Raw genomic sequence first — 24,089 nt, forward strand, 5'->3', positions numbered from 1 at the left:
CACTGTATTTCTGATCAATTTGATGTAATTTTAATGGACAAAAAATTAGCTTTTCTTTCAAAAATAAGGACATTTCTAAGTGACCCCAACCTTTTGAACAGTAGTGTAATTACAAAAAATGTGTAGACAATCACATATACTGTATCTCTCTATGATGCGTGGGAATACTTTGAAACAGATTTCCAAAATGAAATCACTTGGAGCTGATTTTCGGTGTTTTTACAGTCTTTTATGTCCAACAATTTAAAAAAAAATCAGTGGCCAAATACAATATTGTTACTTTTACTTAACCAGGTAAGTTACTGAGAACACATTCTCTTTTATAATAACAACTTAAATGCTTTGTTGTCACACAATTCATAGCTAAATTCAATTCCTTAAACCTATTGTTGACGATGTTATGATAGTCTGTCAATCAAATATTCCTAAACCAAATGGCATGTTAATGCCGTGAGCAAACAGCCCCTGTTGGCTGGAATCATTGGATGATTGATAATTCATGATATTCCTGAGTCCCACCCACATCACTGTATAGGCTACTGTACCTCAAATAATTACAAGAAAAGATCAACTCACAATACGGATGACGATTCAGTGACGATAAGTGGCTATTTCAATGAAACGTTGATGTAGTCTGTTTCTTTCGAACTGTCCTGTATGCATGTTAATACAACTCTTATCGAGCCAATTAGCATTTGGCCAGACCTGCTCCATGCATATTTTATGATGTTAAGAGACTTACCACAAAGGGTCCAATTTCCAGAGACACAACCCTGATACCATGACCAAGCTCATTTTTCATGAGGTTGTTCTTACCAAGTGAACCCAGCCATTTTATTGTTGTTGCAATTATGGAGTTGTGAGTTTTGTTCCCCCAAAGGTCAGAACGCATTGAATCTGAATTCAACGTCTATACGCATTACACAACAATAGTAAGTGTCTGTCCACCATGGATAACACAAGGCGACATCTTGAGCATTCAGTCTCATCTCAGGGGCATCGTTGTCAAATAAGTACAATATATGTTGTGAGTTTACAAATGGTACCACATATATGTAAATATATTCCTACTTAGAATTTAAAAAAAATTAAACTTTAAAATCTCTTTCTTAAAATTATGGCTTCACTGACATATCATACAGCTACAGTATAGTGGCCGATTAATTTACCAAATGAAAACAGCAATTTGCTGTTTTACTATTGGCAAATATGTTTGGAATATATTTTCACTTATTTGTCCTTGTCTTTTGTCTCCTGGTTCTGTTGTTTTGGTTTCGTTCATTTGATGTGTGCCTGTCGGACTGGTCCTTGTTGCGCCGTCATCCTGCATTGTGCTGGTGTCTTCTCTATTCACTTTGCCAGGATAGATATGATTGTTGGTCCCCCTGGACCCTCAACTCCCCGCCATAAGAAGTATTCAACTGATGGACCCAAAGAGTCACCAAAAAACTCTCCTAGGTTAGGCTTCACCAGACTACATCTCTCTCATCAAGAGCTTAACCCTTAATTCATTATCTATTCTCTTGACAAGCAGCGAGAAACCTTTTTTTGTCTCGGCCTACTGTGACAGCGTGTGACTAGCGGTGTCTATATCGCAATGTGATGCAGTGACTTGATCAAAGTGGCAAACATCTTGCAGCAACTATTCAGTTATTCTCAGCTAATAATTACTCAAACTCAGTGATTCATAGTCTCTGACGCCCTTTGAGTGCTGATCAGCTTTATACACATGTGTATACACATACACTGAGTGTACAAAACATTAGGAACACTTTCCTAATATTGAGTTGCATCTGCTTTTACCTTCAGAACAGCCCAATTCGTCAGGGCATGAACTATACAAGGTGTAGAAAGCTGATGTTGACTCCAATGTTTCCCACAGTTGTGTTAAGTTGTCTGGATGTCCTTTGGGTGGTGGACCATTCTTGATACACACGGCAAACTGTTGAGTTTGAAAAACCCAGCAGCATTGCAGTTCTTGACACACTCAAACCGGTGCGCCTGGCACCTACTAGCATACCATGTTCAAAGGCACTTAAATCTTTTGTCTTGCCCATTTACCCTCTGAATGGCACACAGACACAATCCATGTCTCAGTTGTCTCAAGACTTAACAATACTTTTCTAACCTGTCTCCTCCCCTTCATCTACACTGATTTGAAGTGGATTTAACAAGTGACATCAATAAGGGGTCATAGTTTTCACCTGGATTCACCTGGTCAGTCTCATGGAAAGAGCAGATGTTCCTAATGTTTTGTGCACTCGGTGTATCGAACTCGTAATAATTCTTATTTTTCTTGCACTATACTGCGACAATCGTACTAGAGAATTAATGGAAAGTAGAATTAAAGTAAAAGAAGACTAACATGGTTTATCCAATAGTTAAGAATATGGTAAATGCTCCTGTAGGACATAGGAGAAGTGAAGCTCATAGGTAAGTAGTCAAGTCATGTAGCCGAGCAAAAAAGGGTTGTGCTGCAGATTTAAAAATGTCTTCATAAATACATTTCATTAATTGATATTGCCTGCAACGCATTGACAATGTGAAGGGCTTATATGTAAAGATAGCGAAATTCATTTACAGCCTATGACCTGTGAGGTGTCTATGAACAATACAGTAAATTCTTCAGTTTTGGATGCATGTTGGCATGAAGTGTATTGAAGCATGCCACATGATGCACAATCTACATTTTAGAAGTTGCATAGTTTTCTAATCTTGGCCGCTTCGGATGTTTGCAAAATTGGTACGCATGTTTTGCCTGACCATGGAGCCGTTCTGTGAATATTTTTTTTCTAGGATATTGCTCTCTTATTCAGATGTTTAAAATGTCTAGTTCATTGCCAACCCTCTTATAAGTAGGCCTCAGTCAGTTTTCAATCTTGCATAGATGTTATGGATGGTTTTTATAAGGTTCATGGTGCTTTACAACCTGGTCTCAGAGCATTTAGTATTATTCTGTATGTAAATCCGGAACACTCCGTTTAGTATGATATGTTACGTTTGTATGGTATGTATTAATCTGTGGATGTACATCATCCATTTCGTATGATATGTTGCGAATATTGTTTTTTTTAATGTGTTACGAATTTGCTAAATGTACAATATGTTACGAATTTGCAAACTTGCAAACTTACATGCTAAGTAAGCATTAGCTACCTGGCTAATGTTAGCTAGGCTAGAGGTTAGGGTTAAGTTTAGTAGTTAGGAGTTAGGTTCAAGGGTTAAGATTAGGGTTAGCTAAAAGGGTTAAGGTTAGGCTTAGGGGAAGGGTTAGCTAAAATGTAAATAGTTGCAAAGTATCTAAAAAGTATTAAGTAGGGCCTCCTGAGTGGCGCAGTGGTCTAAGGCACTGCATTGCAATGTTAGCTGTGCCACCAGAGATTATGGGTTCGAGTCCAGGCTCTGTCGCAGCTGGCCGCGACCGGGAGATCCATGGGGTGGCGCACAATTGGCCCAGCGTCGTCTGGATTAGGGGAGGGTTTGGCCGGCAGGGATGTCCTTGTTGCACTAGCGACTCCTGTGGCGGGCCGGGCGCAGTGCACGCTGACATGGTCCCCAGGTGTGCGGTGTTTCCTCCGACACATTGGTGCGGCTGGCTTAAGTGTCAAAAAGGAGTGCGGCATTGTGTCAAAAAGCAGTGCGGCTTGGTTGTGTTTCGGAGGACGCACGGCTCTCGACCTTCGCCTCTCCCGAGTCTGTACGGAAGTTGCAGCGATGAGACAAGACTGTACCTTCCAATTAGATACCATGAAATTGGGAGAAAAAGGGGTAAAAAATTTAAATACAAATCTATTAAGTAGTTGAAAAGTTGCTAAAATGGTAAAGTTGTCTGTGGTGAGATTCAAACACACAACCTTTGGGTTGCTAGACGATTGAATCCACCTGGATTCAGTCTTATGTAGCAAAATTTGAAATTGTTTTTTACATTATATAAAAGTAGAGACTCAGAGCTACAAAATTGTATATCTAACACTGCATTTGAGGAACAACGGGAAAGTAATTCTGCTTTGGAACTTGTAAACACACTTTTGAGAAAATCGCCTGTGTAGAACTCTTCTTTGTCTACACCCATTCAGCACCGTTCACACCCTCATCCTAAGCTTTTTTGCAGACGTTTACTGACACCGGCCATATTCAGCGGGTGTTGTACACACGTCACGTAATGTCAGCTAATGAGCCAGCCAGACAACGTTAGCTAGTTAAACAATAAACAGTGCCAACAATGCCACAGTGTTGGGAGCTAACCAACCATGTTCAATGTTAGCTAGCTAACTTTAGGCTCTAACTAGAACAACACACGGATCTGGAAAAGAATGTCAGCTAGGGAGCCAGCCAGCTAACGTTAGCTAGCTAGCTAACAGTACACTTTAGCTTAAGACATATAGCTTGCTAGCTAGGTAAACAATGTAACTAGTTAGGTAAACAAATGTAAGTTCACACACGTCACATAACGTTAACTAACGAGCCAGCCAGCTAACGTTAGCTAGTGAAACAACAATGAATAGTGCTAATAATGCCACAGTGCTGGGCGCTAACCAACCATATTCAATGTTAGCTAGCTAACATTAGGCTCTAACTAGAACAGCAAGCAGCTCTGGGAAACGAATAATAACATCAGCTAGGGAGCCAGCCAGCTAATGTTAGCTTTAAATGAAACCCCTTTCTGTCAAAATTAGAAAACGTGTAATATCTGAAAATGTAATGTTAGCTAGCTAACGCTAGACTATCTTACCTGTATACATCATTGTGCATGGATGCGTCTCCCTGTCAGGAATGCCATGCCATGGTTGCCCTTAGTTTGAAGATGAAATCTGGAGACAGGTGTTTCCTCCATCTCTTTCGCTATCATACTCGAATTCCACTGATTTCAAAATGTGATCCTCCAGAAAGTGGAGGATCACTTATGCAGCTGCACAGAATATTTTTTTTTTTAAAGTTGCGTTCGACAGAATTACCAACACAGACTGACGAGCTTCTATGGCAGTACAATCCAAACTCCTCTCTCGACATGTGGGAAGGTTGCTAACTTTCTGTGGCTTAACCAACAAGGCTTGTAATTTAACAATTGTATTCGTATTTACAGATGGTATACACGTTTGTTATTAAGGCACATGAAAGTTCGCATTTCTGCCAAGAAAAACACATTTTGATTTAAAAAATAAATAATTACGCTCAAACGACTCTCGTGTTAAGTCATGACTTGCGACATACGCCTAGTTTCCTGAATCTAGTCATATTTGAGTATCCCGGATTTACATTTACTATGTTACTTCTAGTCTGAGACCAGACGGTGCTTTAGGGCAATAAGTATAGCTGATCCAATATGTCCAAGCAATTTTTCAGTGACACTTTACTTGAAGCAACCTTCCCTTGGAGTGTAAACATTCGATTCACACTTTACTTTCAGAACGCATACAGAACCTTTGTCATAGCAGTCATAGAACCCTTGTCATGACTGATTGTGATAACTAGCTTTACACTTCTGACAACTGGCATAACAATGTTATAAAGCAGACCATCTGTGGCAACTATATTACCATCCCTGGCAACTTCATAGGGTGTTACGTCCTTTGTTAGAACCTGTAATACCCACTTAAGACAGGTATTATGTCATTCTTATAACAGCTTTCAGTAGGCATACAAACGTAAAGTAATGTATTGCTGTATTGTCTTGCTGGGTTCAAGAGCCAATGAATGGCAATGATGAGTAGTTGAAAGAAAAGATGACCCTAACCCTGCACCCTGTAAGGCACCGGGTCCTCCTCCTCCATCTCTCCGTATGCCATCCCATGCATGTGCCCATCCCACTCCCACTGTGCTCAGCGCTAGGCAGGTGAGAGCTATACCTGAGTGTGTGGTGCTCTCCTCTCTAAACCTGCACTCATCTACCTCTTGCAATAGGATCAGAGAATGTCTGGGGTTATATACATCCTTTTTCTTTAACTTTTGAAGGTTGATTTAAAAATTAAAAAAATGTTTCCTACTGTGCCGGCTGTGTCAATTTCAAACAGGTTTTATTCAACTCTATTGGCTTTATTCTAGACATTTCCCGTTTTGTGTTTTGAATCGGTAGAGTTGACCAGATTGTTGGTCGAGGTACTCCGATCACAGATAAAGACCGTCCCAAAGGAACCACAGACGGGGGGGTTGAGGAGGACACAAGCATGATGGGGCGTTTGGGGAAAGTGGAGAAAAAGGTAAGGTATTCCATTTAGCAATTAATGGCAGTATTGACTGTGTCCATGTCTGTCCCTTGGGCTTTCCAATTCTCCATCACGTCATGGTGTCTTTCCTTCTGGGCAGGTCATGTCAATGGAAAGAAAGCTGGACTTCTTGGTGAACATCTACATCCAGCGCATGGGCATCCCCCAGTCGGAGACTGACGCCTACTTTGGGTCCAAAGAACCCGACCCGGCACCGCCCTACCACAGCCCCGTGGACCACATGGCGAAGAGTGGCTCCATCACCAAAATCATCCGCTCCAACAGCTCGGCCGGACAGAAGAACTTCGACCCCCCACCAGCCTGCTCCGGCCTAGGGGGCCACTGCCCCCCCTCCACCTCCTGGCAGCAGCACCCCGTCAGAGAGGTACACCAGCGCAGCCAGGACAACTCCCCCTCCCCCGTAGGGGATCCCTCCCTGGTCCGCATCCCTCCTCCACCGGCCCATGAGCGCTCATCTGGAGGCCACAGTGGGAGCAATCGGGGGTCCCACCGCAACAGCGGTGGTGGCAGTAGTGAGGGGGATAGAGAGGGAAAGGCGGACAGCAACACATCCATCTCTATCCCCTCGGTGGACCGCGAGGAACTGGAGCGCTCGTTCAGCGGCTTCAGCATCTCCCAGTCCAAGGAAAATCTGGACTTCCTGAACAACAGCTACTTCAGTGTTGTAGCCCGCTGCGCCAAAGTAAGGCCCTACATCGCAGAAGGTGAATCCGACACTGACTCGGACCTCTGTGCCCCCTCGCCCCACTCTGCCACCGGGGAAGGCGCTTACGGGGGCAGAGAGTGGTCAGGATCCAAGTAGGCCAAAACTGGAACTGCTCATATAAATGGTCACTCTGCCTTGGAGTTCAGAGTTGAATGCCCAATATACTAGGTGTTACCACCAATGGTACTTGTGAGAACCGAATAACCTGGCTCCTCTTGAATGACTGCAGCAGAGAGTGAGAAAAAAAGGTTATCAGACCACGCTCCAACGGTTTTTGCTGAGAAAGCGCCTGTAGTTTTTCATGCTGGGAATGTTTGCGGCAACTTGACTTAACGCACACACATTTGTTCTCATGTATTCGCACACTCATTAACTCAAGGTTAAGTTTGTCAGTGATTGTTTTGATCTTTTACTCGGGAACGGAATGCATATTAATTGCCAATCTTATATTATCATTGAGTTGGTTACAGATTTAAAGAACGCACTTGAATTTGTTCAAAACTATGACATCCATTTTCTTTTGTTGCATTTGATTGTTATTGTGGCATAAGAGATTCCCAATTTCATCTAACATGTCATGTATTGTATTTACATCGCAAATGACTTTAGTTATTTACAGTGGATAACAGATGACATGTTTTGCTTTATGGTTGATCAGCTAAATATATTTATTTCAAAGGAATGTAATATTATAGTCAACATTATGGCTCGTGTCCATAAACCCTATTGGATATAGGGACATGTGATAACCAGTTCTATGTGCACTATTTTAGTAGTAATTGTTGTACACAACCCTTTAAGGCTTCTTTGCATAAATGTGCACAAGGCACAAACGCACTGATGATGTTCACAGTACACTACTCACTATAGAGATTGTACATATTCTATTCGATACCCACAATATTATATTTGTGATATCCACAAATATGCTTTCTTTGGCAAGAGGTGGAGTACAACCAATATTGGGACATTTTGTTTTGTCTTTATGATCTGTAAAGATGTATTTTATAGATTTTTTTTATATCACATAATTGTAATTATATTTATTTGTTTATTCATTTGCTGTGAGATAAATGTGTGACATTTTGGGGAAACAAGCTGCATGTGCAAGCACAAACACCTTGCAGCTGTTTGCCAAATAGTATTCAAATGCACTATTTGCCAACTACATCCATAATATGACACAACTGGAAACATTAACAGAATTCACTAACATAAAGTTACAACAGCTATAGTTAGATGAACGCTTTGATATTTTGGTGATTGCAACACATTTTTATGAAAGTATATAATATCATTTCATGATGATAGAAATGTTAACAAAATATTCAGGCATGCTATTTAATTAACATTTCATATTTTATTTGCAAAAGCCTTACTCACAGGTTTTGACATGATATTTGATTTTAAGCCAAATGGGGGCATTTAACAAACTGTTTTATCCTTTGAAAAGCCCCTTTATCCATTGATATTTCAACATGTAATTTTTTTGTGTTATGTTTCGTTATTGTCCTTTCCAAGGCAAAAACATTTAAGAATGTATGTGTAATGTTTTACTTTTACTTAATGATTATTTTAGTCAAACTTCCGTTCGCTCTGCCAATATTTCTGCTGCTGTTTTCCCTCCATTTTCTCCAGTGCCGATCAGAATATCTAGACAAATATTGATGGCAAAGGTACACACGTATGAATTACTGACAGCAGACATTTTTTATTCACACTTTGTATTGTGGATACACAATGATTGAACAGATACATTCTGCAACTGGGTCTAAATAGGTTCATCCAGAGATTAAAAAGTATTGTTAAATTACTCCATAAATTAATCATCAAATAGAGAGCTAACTTAAAACCCTTTAAAATGCAGACTTGCGTGAGATAAAATGATCTTTTCAGCAACTGCCTTGTAATTGTCCTGTTGACATATCTTTACTCCCGTCATTCTAAATGAAAAGACCCAGAAGACGCAAAACAATTATATTTCCTAGGTTCAACTGGCAACATAATTTACTGCAGAGGAGAATACACATTTTCAACAACATCATCTCTGCAAAAATATCAAGAAATATCATGTTTGTTTTGTTTGTTACATATTTTCACATCTACGCTGCCTTGCTTGCTTATTTACATTCAATTATTTTCCAAAGAGTATACTTCTCAAATGCCTTGGATGTCTTTTATGTAATACAAACAAGTATTAGAAAGACAAAGTTCTTAAAAGGACTACAGACAGAGCGATACTTCATGGCACTTGCATTTTGCAACCCCTGCAAGCTTACATTTTTTTGTGGGGGGGGGGCACTTATCGTACAGCATATATGTGTTTACAGGATATATTCATTTTATTTTACTGAAAGTATCAATTTCACAGTCACGTGGATTTTGTGACATGCTGTAAGCAAGCAATCAGCCCCCAAATGTTTTTTTGGCACACCAAAGTTTTTAGAAAAAAAAGACGAAGAATTCAGCAAAAAAATATATATAATCTGTATTTCTACAAATACAAAAAGAGGCATGTGATCGTCTCTCAATGTAATCAAGCTATGAAATTATTGTTATTTTGAAATACAATGTTTTTTGGGCTTAGTAGTGGTCAATTTGCAGTGTACAAGTTATTATTATTTTCCTTCCCCCCAACCATTCACTCGGACAAAAATCGGGCCGCAGCTGAATCTAGTTGCCTAACACTGCTGTAAGCATTTCAAAGCTGTTATGAAAATGTTGACTCTATGATTTCAGTCATTATTGTTTTAGTAGTTTTTTTACTGAAATACTCCATCTTTTGGAATCAATGCTTGCCGGCATGTTTTGAACCTTATTATAAACTGGGTGGTTCGAGCCCTGAATGCAGATTGGCTGACAGCCGTGGTATATCAGGTATGACAAAACATCGATTTTACTGCTCTAATTACGTTGATAACCAGTTTATAATAGCAATAAGGCCCCTCGGGCGTTTGCGGTATATGGCCAATATACCACGGCTAAGGGCTGTATCCAGGCACTCCGCGCTGCGTCTTGCATAAGAACACTCCTTAGCCGTGGTATATTGGCCATATACCACACCCCCTGGTGCATTATTGCTTAACTATACCATGAATATATATTTTACTTATTATGTAGCATTGCCATGTAGTAACACTCTAATCCATGAACCTAATGAAAACTGTATAATAAACATTGTTTATCATAAGATTGTTTTCATTGATTCGATCAATATGGTGTGAGTACAATGAATGCTTCAGTCTCTAACTAACCAGACTTAATTTATAAATCAAATCAAATGTTATTGGTCACATACACATGGTTAGTAGATGTTAATGCGAGCGTAGCGAAATGCTTGTGCTTCTAGTTCCGACCATGCAGTAATATCTAACAAGTAATTTAACAATTTCACAACAACTACCTTATACACACAAGTGTAAAGGAATGAATAAGAATATGTACATATAAATATATGGATGAACGATGGCCGAACGGCATAGGCAAGACGCAGTAGATGGTATAGAGTACAGTATATACATATGAGATGAGTAATGTAAGGTATGTAAACATTATATAAAGTGGCATTGTTTAAAGTGACTAGTGATACATTTATTACATCCAATTTGTTATTATTAAAGTGGCTAGAGATTTGAGTCAGTATGTTGGCAGCAGCCACTCAATGTTAGTGATAGCTGTTTAACAGTCTGATGGCCTTGAGATAGAAGCTGTTTTTCAGTCTCTCGGTCCCAGCTTTGATGCACCTGTACTGAACTCGCCTTCTGGATGATAGAGGGGTGAACAGGCAGTGGCTCGGGTGGTTGTTGTCCTTGATGATCTTTTTGGCCTTCCTGTGACATCGGGTGGTGTAGGTGTCTTGGAGGGCAGGTAGGTTGCCCCCGGTGATGCGTTGTGCAGACCTCACTACCCTCTGGAGAGCCTTGCGGTTGTGGGCGGAGCAGTTGCCGTACCAGGCGGTGATACAGCCCGACAGGATGCTCTCGATTGTGCATCTGTAAAAGTTTGTCAGTGTTTTTGGTGACAAGCCAAATTTCTTCAGCCTCCTGTGATTGAAGAGGCGCTGTTGTGCCTTCTTCACCACGCTGTCTGTGGGGGTGGACCATTTCAGTTTGTCCATGATGTGTACACCGAGGAACTTAAAACTTTCCACCTTCTCCACTGCTGTCCCGTCGATGTGGATAGGGGGGTGCTCCCTCTGCTGTTTCCTGAAGTCCATGATCATCTCATTTGTTTTGTTGACGTTGAGTGAGAGGTTGTTTTCCTGACACCACACTCCGAGGGCCCTCACCTCCTCCCTGTAGGCCATCTCGTCGTTGTTGGTAATCAAGCCTACCACTGTAGTGTCGTCTGCAAACTTGATGATTCAGTTGGAGGCGTGCATGGCCACGCAGTCAAGGGTGAACAGGGAGTACAGGAGAGGGCTGAGAACACACCCTTGTGGGGTACCAGTTTTGAGGATCATCGGGGTGGAGATGTTGTTTCCTACCCTCACCACCTGGGGGCGGCCAGTCAGAAAGTCAGGAACCAGTTGCATAGGGTGGGGTCGAGACCCAGGGTCTCGAGCTTAATGACGAGTTTGGAGGGTACTATGGTGTTAAATGCTGAGCTGTAGTCGATGAACAGCATTCTTACATAGGTATTCCTCTTGTCCAAATAGGTTAGGGCAGTGTGATTGCGATTGCATCGTCTGTGGACCTATTGGGGCGGTAAGCATTTGGAGTGGGTCTAGGGTGTCAGCTAGGGTGGAGGTGGTATGATCCTTAACTAGTCTCTCAAAGCACTTCATGATGACGGAAATGAGTGCTATGGGGCGATAGTCGTTTAGCTCAGTTACCTTAGCTTTCTTGGGGAACAGGAACAATGGTGGCACTCTTGAAGCATGTGGGAACAGCAGACTGGGATATGGATTGATTGAATATGTCCGTAAACACACCAGCCAGCTGGTCTGCACATGCTCTGAGGACACGGCTAGGGATGCTGTTTGGGCCAGCAGCCTTGCGAGGGTTAACACGTTTAAATATTTTACTCATGTTGGCTGCGGTGAAGGAGAGTCCGCAGGTTTTGGTAGCGGCCGTGTCGGTGGCACTGTATTGTCCTCAAAGCGAGCGAAGAAGTTGTTTAGTTTGTCTGGGAGCAAGACATATGGGTCCGCGACGGGGCTGGTTTTCTTTTTTGTAGTCCGTGATTGATTGTAGACCCTGCCACATTCCTCTCATGTCTGAGCCGTTGAATTGCGACTCTACTTTGTCTCTATACTGACGCTTAGCTTGTTTGATTGCCTTGCGGAGGGAATAGCTACACTGTTTGTATTCGGTCATGTTTCCGGTCGCCTTGCCCTGATTAAAAGCAGTGGTTCGCGCTTTCAGTTTTGTGCGAATGCTGCCATAAATCCACGGTTTCTGGTTGGGGAAGGTTTTAATAGTTGCTGTTGGTACAACATCACCGATGCACTTGCTAATAAACTCGCTCACCGAATCAGCGTATACATCAATGTTGTTGTTCAACGCTATCCGGAACATATCCCAGTCCACATGATCGAAGCAATCTTGAAGCGTGGAATCAGATTGGTCGGACCAGCGTTGAACAGACCTGAGCACAGGTGTTTCCTGTTTTAGTTTCTGTCTATAGGCTGTCTATGTTACAGAGAAACAAGACTCAACATGTAAAAACAAAAAAAAATCACAGAGTGCAAGTTATTCCAAATTCATCTCATGAAGGTGAGTTTCACCACATCCCAGAATTAGATTAGACACATTATTAAAACCTGAAGATATGCTTCTGACCAATGGCACAGGAGCTGGGGTGGACATGTCCCCCGCCAATGTTAGAAGCAGGTTAAATGATCCTCCCCAATAAATAGAATAATTTTGAAAAACGAGTCGCTGTATTCCTTGAGGGACATTTATTTTCAAAAGGTATCTGCTGCTAGAACGTGAGTCACTTCTCCCGCCTCCACTGACTGCTTCATTCTCACTCTCGGTTGGTTGATACCAGCAGCGAGGCAGTGTGTGAGTTAGAGAAAAAGCACTGTGCTGGATAAAATAAAATTGTATTTGTAACATGCTTTGTAAACAACAGGTGCAAATGGAAAAAGAATGTAACAATTACTGTATAACACGAGCAGTAAATACACAATGAGTAACGATAACTTGGCTATATACATGGGGTACCAGTACCGAGTCGGGGGCAGATAGGTAGGGATAAAGTGACTAGTCAACAGGATAGATACAGTGGTTGCGAAAGTATTCACTCCCCTTGGTATTTTTCCTATTTTGTTGCCTTACAACCTGGAATTAAAATAGATTTTGGGGGGGGGGGGTTGGATCATTTGATTTACACATGCCTACCACTTTAAAGATGCAAAATATTTTTTATTGTGAATCTAACAAGAAATAAGACAAAAAAATACAGAAAGCTTGAGTGTGCATAACTATTCACCCCCCCAAAGTCAATACTTTGTAGAGCCACCTTTTTTGCAGCAATTACAGCTGCAAGTATCTTGGGGTATGTCTCTATAAGCTAGGCACATCTAGCCACTGGGATTTCTGCCTGTTCTTCAAGGCAAAACTGCTCCAGATCCTTCAAGTTGGATGGGTTCCACTGGTGTACAGCAATCTTTAAGTCATACCACAGATTCTAAATTGGGTTTGGGTCTGAGCTTTGACTAGGCCATTCCAAGACATTTAAATGTTTCCCCTTCAACCACTTGAGTGTTGCTTTAGCAGTATGCTTAGGGTCATTGTCCTGCTAGAAGGTGAACCTCCGTCCCAGTCTCAACAGCATCGCAAATATGTGATTGGAACAGTAACAGAACGTATGATGCAACACATGCATCTAAACAGATTTGTTGTCTGAAAAGCATCTAAACAATGTTTTGTACTGAAGATCTTTACAAATTTATTTCACATTCTATTGTAAAAGATAAATGCAAACTTCATCATCAAAACATCACACGGAAAACATCCACAGCCAAACCACTCTAAATAACAGGTTGCGGGGACAAAAAAATAACTAAACATAAGATAGCGACCTAACGTGTTTACAATGTACCACATCTGTGGTGAGCACAAGGGGAAATTAGTATTGTTTAGAAAATAGATAAATTCTTTATGATGGCAGCCATGTTTGTTTATGTTTGACAAGCAAAACTCCCTAATCCCAGAATGCTATTCACTGTAAGACGCAAATAAACAAAGTCAAAGATGGCTGTGCCCATTGCCTGAAAAATATGAATTTAGTTTGGCCACTTTTCAGCATATTACGAATCTCGATGTACAGTAGTCAAAAGTTTGGACACACCTACTCATTCCAGGTGTAACGGCAGTCTAGCTCTTCCTCCTCCTCAGACGAGGAGAGGCGAGAAGGATCGGAGGACCAATGTGCAGCGTGGTAAGTTTCCATAATTTAATGACATGAAAACTAGACAAGAATACAAAACAACAAACGTACTAACCGTCACAGTCCCGTGTGGCACAAACACTGACACAGGAGACAACCACCCACAAAATCCCAACACAAAACAAGCCACCTATATATGATTCTCAATCAGGGACAACGATTGACAGCTGCCTCTGATTGAGAACCATATTAGGCTGAACACAGAAACAGACAAACTAGACACACAACATAGAATGCTCACCCAGCTCACGTCCTGACCAACACTAAAACAAGCACAACACATAAGAACTCTGGTCAGGACGTTACACCAGGGTTTTGGAATTTTCTACATTGTATAATAATAGTGAAGACATCAAAACTATGAAATAACGAGGCCAGGTCATCTGACATATGGAATCATCTAAAAGACATCAAAACTATGAAATAACGAGGCCAGGTCATCTGACATATGGAATCATCTAAAAGACATCAAAACTATGAAATAACGAGGCCAGGTGTAACGATTGTCGTTTGGAGAAGGAAAGGAGGACCAAGGTGCAGCGTGGTAAGTGGTCATATTTTTTTTATAAAATACGAAAACACTTGACAAACAACAAAAATCGACAAACGAACAGTCCTGAAACAAAACACTAAACAGGAAAGATAAAAAGCAATCTACGGTCAGGGCGTGACAGTTACACTGGGCCGTGGAGGCACACTGGAGGTCTCGAGCAAAGCGCCTGCACAACCCGTCCTGGCTGTATGGTGACTTTGGCCCTGCACGTGCGGGGCGCAGGCACAGGACGCACTGGGCTGTGCAGACGTACTGGAGACACAGTGCGCAGAGCTGGCGCAGGATAACCCGGGCCGATGAGACGCACTAGAGGCCTAGAGAGCAGGGCTGGCACACTCCTTCCTGGCTCGATTCCCACTCTCGCCCTGCAGATGCGAGGAGCTGCGATGTAACGTACCGGGCTATGAACACGTACTGGAGACACCGTGCGCTCCACTGCATAGCACGGTGCCTGACCAGTACGATGCTCGCCACGGTAAGCACGGGGAGTTAGCTCAGGTCTCCTACCTGACTCCGCCAATCTCCCCGTGTGCCCCACCCAAAAAATTCTGGGGCTGCCTCTCGGGTTTCCTTGCCAACCGTGTTCCCTCATACCGCCGGTTCCTTTCTCCTGCTGCCTCCGCTCTCCTGGCTGCCTCCACCTGTTCCCATGGAAGGCGATCCCTTCCAGCCAGAATCTCCTCCCATGTGTAAGATCCCTTGCTGTCCAGAATGTCCTCCCATGTCCATTCCTCCTTTTTACCACGCTGCTTGGTCCGTTGTTGGTGGGTGGTTCTGTAACGATTGTCGTCTGGAGAAGGAGAGGAGGACCAAGGTGCAGCGTGGTAAGTGGTCATATTTTTTTTCAATAAAATACAAAAACACTTGACAAACAACAAAAATCGACAAACGAACAGTCCTGAAAGGTGAAACAAAATACTGAACAGGAAACATACAAAGCAATCTACGGTCAGGGCGTGACACCAGGTCATCTGACATATGGAATCATCTAAAAGACATCAAAACTATGAAATAACGAGGCCAGGTCATCTGACATATGGAATCGTGTAATAACCAAAAAAGTGTAAAATAAATTAAAATATATTTTATATTTGAGATTCTTCAAAGTAGCCACCCTTTGCCTTGATGACAGCTTTGCACACTCTTGGCATTCTCTTAACCAGCTTCATGAGGTAGTCACCTGGAATGCATTTCAATTAACAGGTGTGCCTTGTTAAAAGTACATTTGTGGAATTTCTTTCCTTCTTAATGCATTTGAGCCAATCAGTTGTATAGGGGTAGGGGTGGTATACAGAAGATAGCCCTATTTGGTAAAAGACCAAGTCCATATTATGGCAAGAACAGCTAAGTAAAGAGAAGCGACAGTCCATCATTACTTTAAGACATGAAGGTCAGTCAATCCGGAAAATTTCAAGAACTTTGAAAGTGTCTTTAAGTGCAGTCGCAAAAACCATCAAGCGCTATGATGAAACTGGCTTCATGAGGACTGCCACGGGAAAGGAAGACGCAGAGTAACCTCTGCTGCAGAGGATAAGTTCATTAGAGTTACCAGCCTCAGAAATTGCATAAATAAAGGCTTCACAGAGTTCAAGTAACAGACACATCTCAACATCAACTTTTCAGAAGAGACTGCGTGAATCAAGCATTCATGGTGGAATTGCTAAAGGACACCAATAAGAATAAGAGACTTGCTTGGGCCAAGAAACACGAGCAATGGACATGAGACCGGTGGAAATCTGTCCTTTGGTCTGATGAGTCCAATTTTTTGATTTTTGGTTCCAACCACCGTGTCTTTGTGAGATGCAGAGTATGTGAACGGATGATCTCTGCATGTGTGGTTCCCACCGTGAAGCATGGAGGAGGAGGTGTGATGGTGTTGTTGTTTTTTTGCTGGTGACAGTGTCAGCGATTTATTTAGAATTCAAGGCACACTTAACCAGCATGGCTACCACAGCATTCTGCAGCAATACGCCATCCCACCTGCCTTGCACTTGGACTATCATTTGTTTTTCAACAGGACAATGACCCAACACACCTCCAGGCTGTGTAAGGGCTATTTGACCAAGAAGGAGAGTGATGGAGTTCTGCATCAGATGATCTGGCCTCCACAACCACCCGACCTAAACCCAATTGTAAAAGTTTGGGATGAGTTGGACCACAGAGTGAAGGAAAAGTAGCCAACAAGTGCTCAACATATGTGGGAACTCCTTCAAGACTGTTGGAAAAGTATTCCAGGTGAATCTGGTTGAGAGAATACCAAGAGTGTACAAAGCTGTCATCACGGCAAAGGGTGGCTATTTTGAAGAATCTCAAATATAAAATATATTTTGATTTGTTTAAAACTTTTTTGGTTACTACATGATGTGTTATTTCATAGTTTTGATGTCTTCACTGTTATTCTACAATGTATAAAATAGTACAAATAAGGTAGGTGTGTCCAAACTTTTTACTGGTACTGCATATCATATAGACAGGTGTGTGCCTTTCCAAAGCATGTCCAATCAATTGAATTTACCACAGGTGGACTCCAATCAAGTTGTAGAAACATCTCAAGGATGATCAATGGAAACAGGATGCACCTGAGCTCAATTTTGAGTCTCATAGCAAAGGGTCTGAATACTTATGGAAATAAAGTATTTCAGTTTTTTATTTTTAATACATTTGAAAACATTTCTAAAAACCTGTATTCGCTTTGTCATTATGGGGTATTGTGTGTAGATTGATGAGATGTTTTATTTAATCGATTTTAGAATAATGCTGTAACATAACAAAATGTGGAAAAAGGGAAGTGGTTTGAATACTTTCCGAATTCACTGTACCTACATATGGTATGCTACAGTAGATAGGAATGCAAAGTTATTATTTGTAAGGAAAACAACAATGAAGGCAATGTGGGCTCCAGCCAGAAAATGTGCCAGGGGGAAAATGTTTTTGCAAGGCCTGTTCTGACTAGAGATGCGCAAATGTCTGCATACTTGATCTGGGGAAACGCTGGGGAAGTGCTTGGGCTTTCGTCAAAGAGAGAAGTTTGTGCAGCTCAGTAAAGCCTCAAACATAAATTGTCCGCAACAATGAAATGGGCTACTTCTTATGTGAATTAACGAGGAGGTGGCCACACCGCAATTCAAACCGTTGTTTGAAAATAATTTGAAGTTGACAAGTATGGCCTGAGGATAATTTGCAGACAGTGTGCCATGGCTTAAGGGCAGCACGGGTTAACTGTCATGTTGCATAACAATCACATTTTGGAACAGTGAGTACATTCTGACATCACTCGCATAAAAAATCTCACGCTGGGGTGACCGTTAGAGATATTTGGAACTCACATGTGATAAGGTTAACATTCAGACTGATATTCAGTACAGTATGAATTGCCATGGCCCCTAAGACTGATTGGACTGTACCATAGCAAGTGCCCCTCTGTAAGACACCCCCCTTAGCCTTGTAGATTTGCCCATTTATAAGTTAAGATTTGTCTGTATCCAATGTCAGAGTCACTCCTACGCCCCTGCTGCCGACTGACTAATAGAATGTAACCCATGTAATTTCAGAGCTGAATCACAATAGGGCACCGAACACTCATTGAAATCACCTTTGACATATTTTGATATGTTTTCTTCACAGGCCTAGGTTTATTTTAATCCAATAGGTCTCAACCTTAAAATGTCAAAGCCTACTCAACCATATTTTGTATGCACTAAGTTTCATTAGCATCACAAAATAAATAGTGCTTTCATAAAATAATGTTCAGTGTGGTGCGCTCTGATACAATATAGGATCTTCCGTCTCAGAATGTCATTTTGTCAGCCTCTACAGTTATGTGCTTTTATGGAGGTAAAAACAGCAATGTTGGCCTTGAGGGGCTGTTGGTGTGTGATATCAGGAGTGGGAGAGCATGCATGAGAGAGCTACATTAAGTTTGCTCTGTGCCCTCAAGGGTTTGATCTAACAGCCTGTGTTCTCACACTCTGGCCTCTCTCCACAAACAGCCCCTCTAAGAGAACCTGAAAGACACTTGGGGCCAGATTCACAAAACACTACTCACGAAAAAACCTAAGAAGTTTCTTAAGGAAAAAAATAAGAAGTTCATAAGATAGTTCGTAAGTGCAATTCCTCAAAATGTTCTTAGGAATTCATAATATTCTTACGAACTTCGTAAATATCTACTTATGTGGCGCTGACATTAATGACGTGCTTGAAACCAACAAATAAGCCTATGTGACAGGGATGATAGGATTTGGCCCACTATAATAAAGTGTTGATATTTAATTTTATTACATTTATTTATCTGCTTTGTCTCGAAAATATATTTTTTAGATGAGTCGCGAAGCCTTTATACACAAAAACAAATGTTATTTTTCACACATTATAGCCATCAGACTAGCTATATCAAAAACAACAATGGATAACCAACGAAAGCGGAATAAAGATTTCAGCAAACAGGAGCTTGAAGTGATGTTGGAGGAAATAGCAACCAGGAAAAGGTTGCTGTTGCGGAGACTCGATAACTGCGGGGTCACTGCAGAGACCAAAAAGAGAAGATGGGCGAGAGTGGCAGAGTCTGCCTCTGCCATCTGGGGTATGGCAAGGGACAGTGACACCGTAAAAAAAAGTGGTCTGACATCAAGTCGGCTGCTAAGAAGAAGGGGGATGAGAGAAGCAATGAGTTGAAGAAGACGGAAGCAGGGGGATCGACCATTCATATGGACCAGCTGGAGGAGAAGGTGGTTGAGGGACTGCGCGACTGGTAAGTTAGGTAGCTAGCTAGCTAGCTAATGCGTAACGACATAAGCCAACATAGCTAACGACGTTAACGTTAGCTAAGTTAGCCAAGTTATTCTTTGCAAATTGACGAGCTGACACTAGCTATTTAACACTTCTAGAATATTGTAATATATTGTTAAGTACATTTCCAAGAACAAATCCTAAAACATTATGTTCAAGATTCACTTTTTTTCTAAGGAAAAACGTAAGAACATTTTCCAATAAATGTATTGAGGAATAGCAACTTTTCTTAACTTTCTTCATAAGTCTGTGGTTAAGGAAAAATGGCGGTTAAGAAGACATTTCTTCTTAAGAAGGTTTTGTGAATCTGGGCCCAGGTCCTCGCTGGCTGGCTCTCTGTGCCCCTCACTGCACAGACACACACATATGCTGTAGGCACTGCACAAACACAAACAAACAGTACGCACACACACACACTCCCCTTTCTCCAAGTAACACACACGCACACACATACACAGACAAATGTGCAAGTTTTGACACACACACAATTAGATATACAGTGCCTTCGGAAAGTATTCAGACCCTATGACTTTTTCCACATTTTGTTACGTTACTAACACGACTCAGGATAAGACCCAGATGCAGACACAGGAGGCAACAGTTCGAATCTCAGATGTGTATTACAAAACGGGGCAGGCAAACGGCAGGTCAAGGGCAGGCAGAGGTCAGTAATCTAAGGCAGCATCAATCAGGGACAGAATGGCAGGCATGCTCGAGGTCAGGGTAGGAAGAATGGTCAGGACCGGGAAGACTACAACTATGTGTTGTGTTACATGAACAATAATTCTTAGAAGGACTATACTTTAAGAAGAAAGAAATCAATGCCGGTGATGTTTGGTGAGAACCTGCCTACAAGCCCTCAGTCCAGCCTTTCCCAGCCTATTGCGGACAGTCTGAGCACTGATGGAGGGATTGTGCGTTCCTGGTGTAACTCGGGCAGTTGTTGTTGCCATCCTGTACCTGTCCCGCAGGTGTGATGTTTGGATGTACCGATCCTGTGCAGGTGTTGTTACACGTGGTCCGCCACTGCGAGGACGATCAGCTGTCCATCCTGTCTCCCTGTAACGCTATCTTAGGCGTCTCACAGTACGGACATTGCAATTTATTGCCCAGGCCACATCTGCAATCCTCATGCCTCCTTGCAGCATGCCTAAGGCATGTTCACGCAGATGAGCAGGGACCCTGGGCATCTTTCTTTTGGTGTTTTTCAGAGTCAGTAGAAAGGACTCTTTAGTGTCTTAAGTTTTCATAACTGTGACCTTAATTGCCTACCGTCTGTAAGCTGTTAGTGTCTTAACGACCGTTCCACAGGTGCATGTTCATTAATTGTTTATGGATCATTGAACAAGCATGGGAAACAGTGTTTAAACCCTTTACAATGAAGATCTGTGAAGTTATTTGGATTTCTACTAATTATCTTTGAAAGACAGTGTCCTGAAAAAGGGATGTTTCTTTTTTTGCTGAGTTTACATGTTGACTATTATTCAATTCTTCACAATATTTTTTTCTGAACAAAATGCTCAAGCTTTCAGAGCAGCATACAGGTGAGTATATTACATGTTGTTTTCTAGTCCAAACCCAAACTGTGTCATCAAGGTGAAGAATCCCGATGGCAATGGGAAGACATTTTCACACTCTCAAGCTGTATTGTCACAAAATGGATGTTTAGTCAGTCTTCCTCTTCTCTGAGAAAAACAAAAAATGGTTTTCCTTATTCTCAAGCGCACTCTGTGATGTTTTCACCTATTGCTGTGAACAAAACTGTAGTATGCCACTGTTTTTGCTGATGGAAAGACTTGGTATACTATAATACTGCAAATGCATGACTCCTATCAGGACAATACAGAACATGCCTTAACAGTGACATCATTTCTTGTTAATGTACAGTATAGATGGACTGAACAATATAATTTGTGCAATGTATATTCAAATGAACAGTTTTGACCAGGGAAATACATTTGTTGAACACATGATCAAATTCTATAAATTGTATATAAAATGTTCCATCTAATTAAAAAAATTAATATATTGTATGAAAAAAAATATATATATTAAAAGGGATGCATTTTCAATAGATAATGGCAAGCATACAATACAGTACAATGTACCAACCCATTTGAAGTGATCGTGTAAGTGCCTTAGGGTTGAGTGTCCTGGGTTGAAAGAGGACAGGGACTGGCAGCATTTGTCTTGTGTTTTAGTGAAAGGCAGTCCCCTCTATAGTGTACAGAGAGAGAGAGATGATCTGACAGCGTGGTGACACAAAGTGACAATGGATGGCAGTCAGTTTTTTGTGCAACCTGCATTTTGTGCTAAAGAGGAGTTTGAATTCCAAAGGAATGTAGTCCGAATAAAATCAACATAAAAAGGGAGATGACACTCATGAAGAGTGAAAAGAGAAAATGTATCAATAAGAATGTATCATGAAAAGAAATGGCACAGAAGGTGAACATGTAAATATTTGAAGACGAGTGGATGGAAGCAAATCTGAGTAAAAAGAGAAGTTCACATAGTCGAGAAAATGTCTTCGGTAAAGTGTTATCATCATGTCGGAATTTTAATGTCTCTGCTTGCTCTTCAAGGAAAGTCAGTTTTAAACAAATGTGTTGTTGATATCTTTATGATAACTGTGATGCACACAGACATTGTAGAAAGTACTACATTTGAATACATGTAGATTCCACTTTGTCTTGTGTTTTGTATACTGGTGATTTACTGTATAACAATTTAAGAAATTATACTACTGCTTATGGTTATTAGTGAGACAGACTCAGAAGGTTAAGTGGCTCTCATTACCTTTTCTCAGGTTTTTACAAGTAAATTATTTCAAGCCTTGATCAAGTTGAAAATGTAACTGTCTTTTCATCATTCACTGATGATTTATCTCAAAATTGATAAGCTGTCATCGCCACTAATAATGTTTTTAAAGTGAGGATTGCAATTAAGTTCATTGTTGAAAACCATATGGCTGGCTTAGTAAAAACAGAAACAAATTTTAGATTTTACTTCTCAACAGCAATGTTATACATTCGGAAACTATTCAGACCCCTTCACTTTCTCCACATTTTGCTACGTTACAGCCTTATTCTAAAATGGATTAAATAGATTTTTTTTCTCATCAATCTGCACATAATACCCCATAAAGTCAGCAAAAAAGAAAAAACAGGTTTTTAGAAAACTGAAATATCACATTTACATAAGTATTCAGACCCTTTACTCAGTACTTTGTTGAAGCAGCTTTGGCAGCGGTTACAGCCTCGTGTCTTCTTGGGTATGACGCTACAAGCTTGGCACCCCTGTATTTGGGGAGTTTCTCCCATTCTTCTCTGCAAATCCTCTCAAGCTCTGTCAGGTTGGATGGGGAGCGTCGCTGCACAGCTATTTGCAGGTCTCTCCAGAGATGTTCGATCGGGTTCAAGTCAAGGCATTGGCTGGGCCACTCAAGGACATTCAATGACTTGTCCCGAAGCCACTCCTGGGTTTTCTTGGCTATGTAATTAGGGTCGTTGTCCTGTTGGAAGATAAACCTTCGCCCCAGTCTGAGGTCCTGAGCGCTCAGGAGCTGTACTTTGCTCCGTTCATCTTTCCCTCGATCCTGACTAGTCTCCCAGTCCCTGCTGCTGAAAAACAACCCCACCGCATTTTTTATTTATTTTTACCTTTATTTAAATATGCAAGTCAGTTAAGAACAAATTCTTATTTACAATGATGGCCTAGGAACAGTGGGTTAACTGCCTTGTTCAGGGGCAGAACAACAGATTTTTACCTTGTCAGCTCGGGATTTGATCTAGCAACCTTTCGGTTACTGGCCCAACGCTTTAAATGAATGAAAACAAATGATACTGACAGGATGTGACAAAACACTCATATCTGGGGAGAAAGGAAAAAATATATTTTATCCATTTTAGAATAAAGCTGTAACATAAAAAAAGTGTGGAACATGTGTCTAAATACTTTCCTAATGCACTGTATGATGTAGTTAGTTAGCTAGCTATAGCCAGTCAGTGAATTCCCAATCAATGTGATTAGACTGCCATTCACACAGCTAATACTAGCTAGGTAACTAGCTAACATTATTTTTGATGACACATGTATATGAATGATAGCTAACTAGTAAGCTAGCTAATAAACTTAGCAGAAATCAGAGGAAGCTGGTGGGAGGAGCTATAGTAGGATGAGCTCAGTGTAATGGCTGGAATGGATTCAATTGAACTGAGTGTTTGGTACCATTCCATTGATTCCTATCCAGCCATTACAATGAGCTTGTCCTCCTATAGCTCCCCCCACCATCCTCTTCTGGCAGAAATATTGTTGCCCAAGAAGTAAACTAGCTAGCTAGCTAGAAAGCAAGCTAGCTAGACAGCCATTGGTGCTGCTAAGTACATCATAAAATAATCTGCATATTTTGGTCAGAGTCGAATTT

The 24,089-nt window shown here is 41.3% G+C and overlaps 1 protein-coding gene across 1 annotated transcript in view; it reads left to right on the forward strand.

The window, feature by feature from the left end:
• The window catches only part of LOC120022102 (potassium voltage-gated channel subfamily KQT member 2-like), a 91,667-nt gene extending 84,641 nt beyond the window's left edge, over window positions 1-7,026 (forward strand). Inside the window, exons 14-16 of the mRNA XM_038965928.1 lie at window positions 1,363-1,458; window positions 6,074-6,197; window positions 6,304-7,026. Of these exons, the coding sequence (XP_038821856.1) occupies window positions 1,363-1,458; window positions 6,074-6,197; window positions 6,304-7,026 (943 nt within the window). The remainder of the gene's footprint in view (window positions 1-1,362; window positions 1,459-6,073; window positions 6,198-6,303) is intronic.
• Window positions 7,027-24,089: the final 17,063 nt, after the last annotated feature.

This window comes from Salvelinus namaycush, chromosome 2 (genome assembly GCF_016432855.1).
Source record: "Salvelinus namaycush isolate Seneca chromosome 2, SaNama_1.0, whole genome shotgun sequence".
Taxonomy (NCBI): Eukaryota; Metazoa; Chordata; class Actinopteri; order Salmoniformes; family Salmonidae; genus Salvelinus; species Salvelinus namaycush.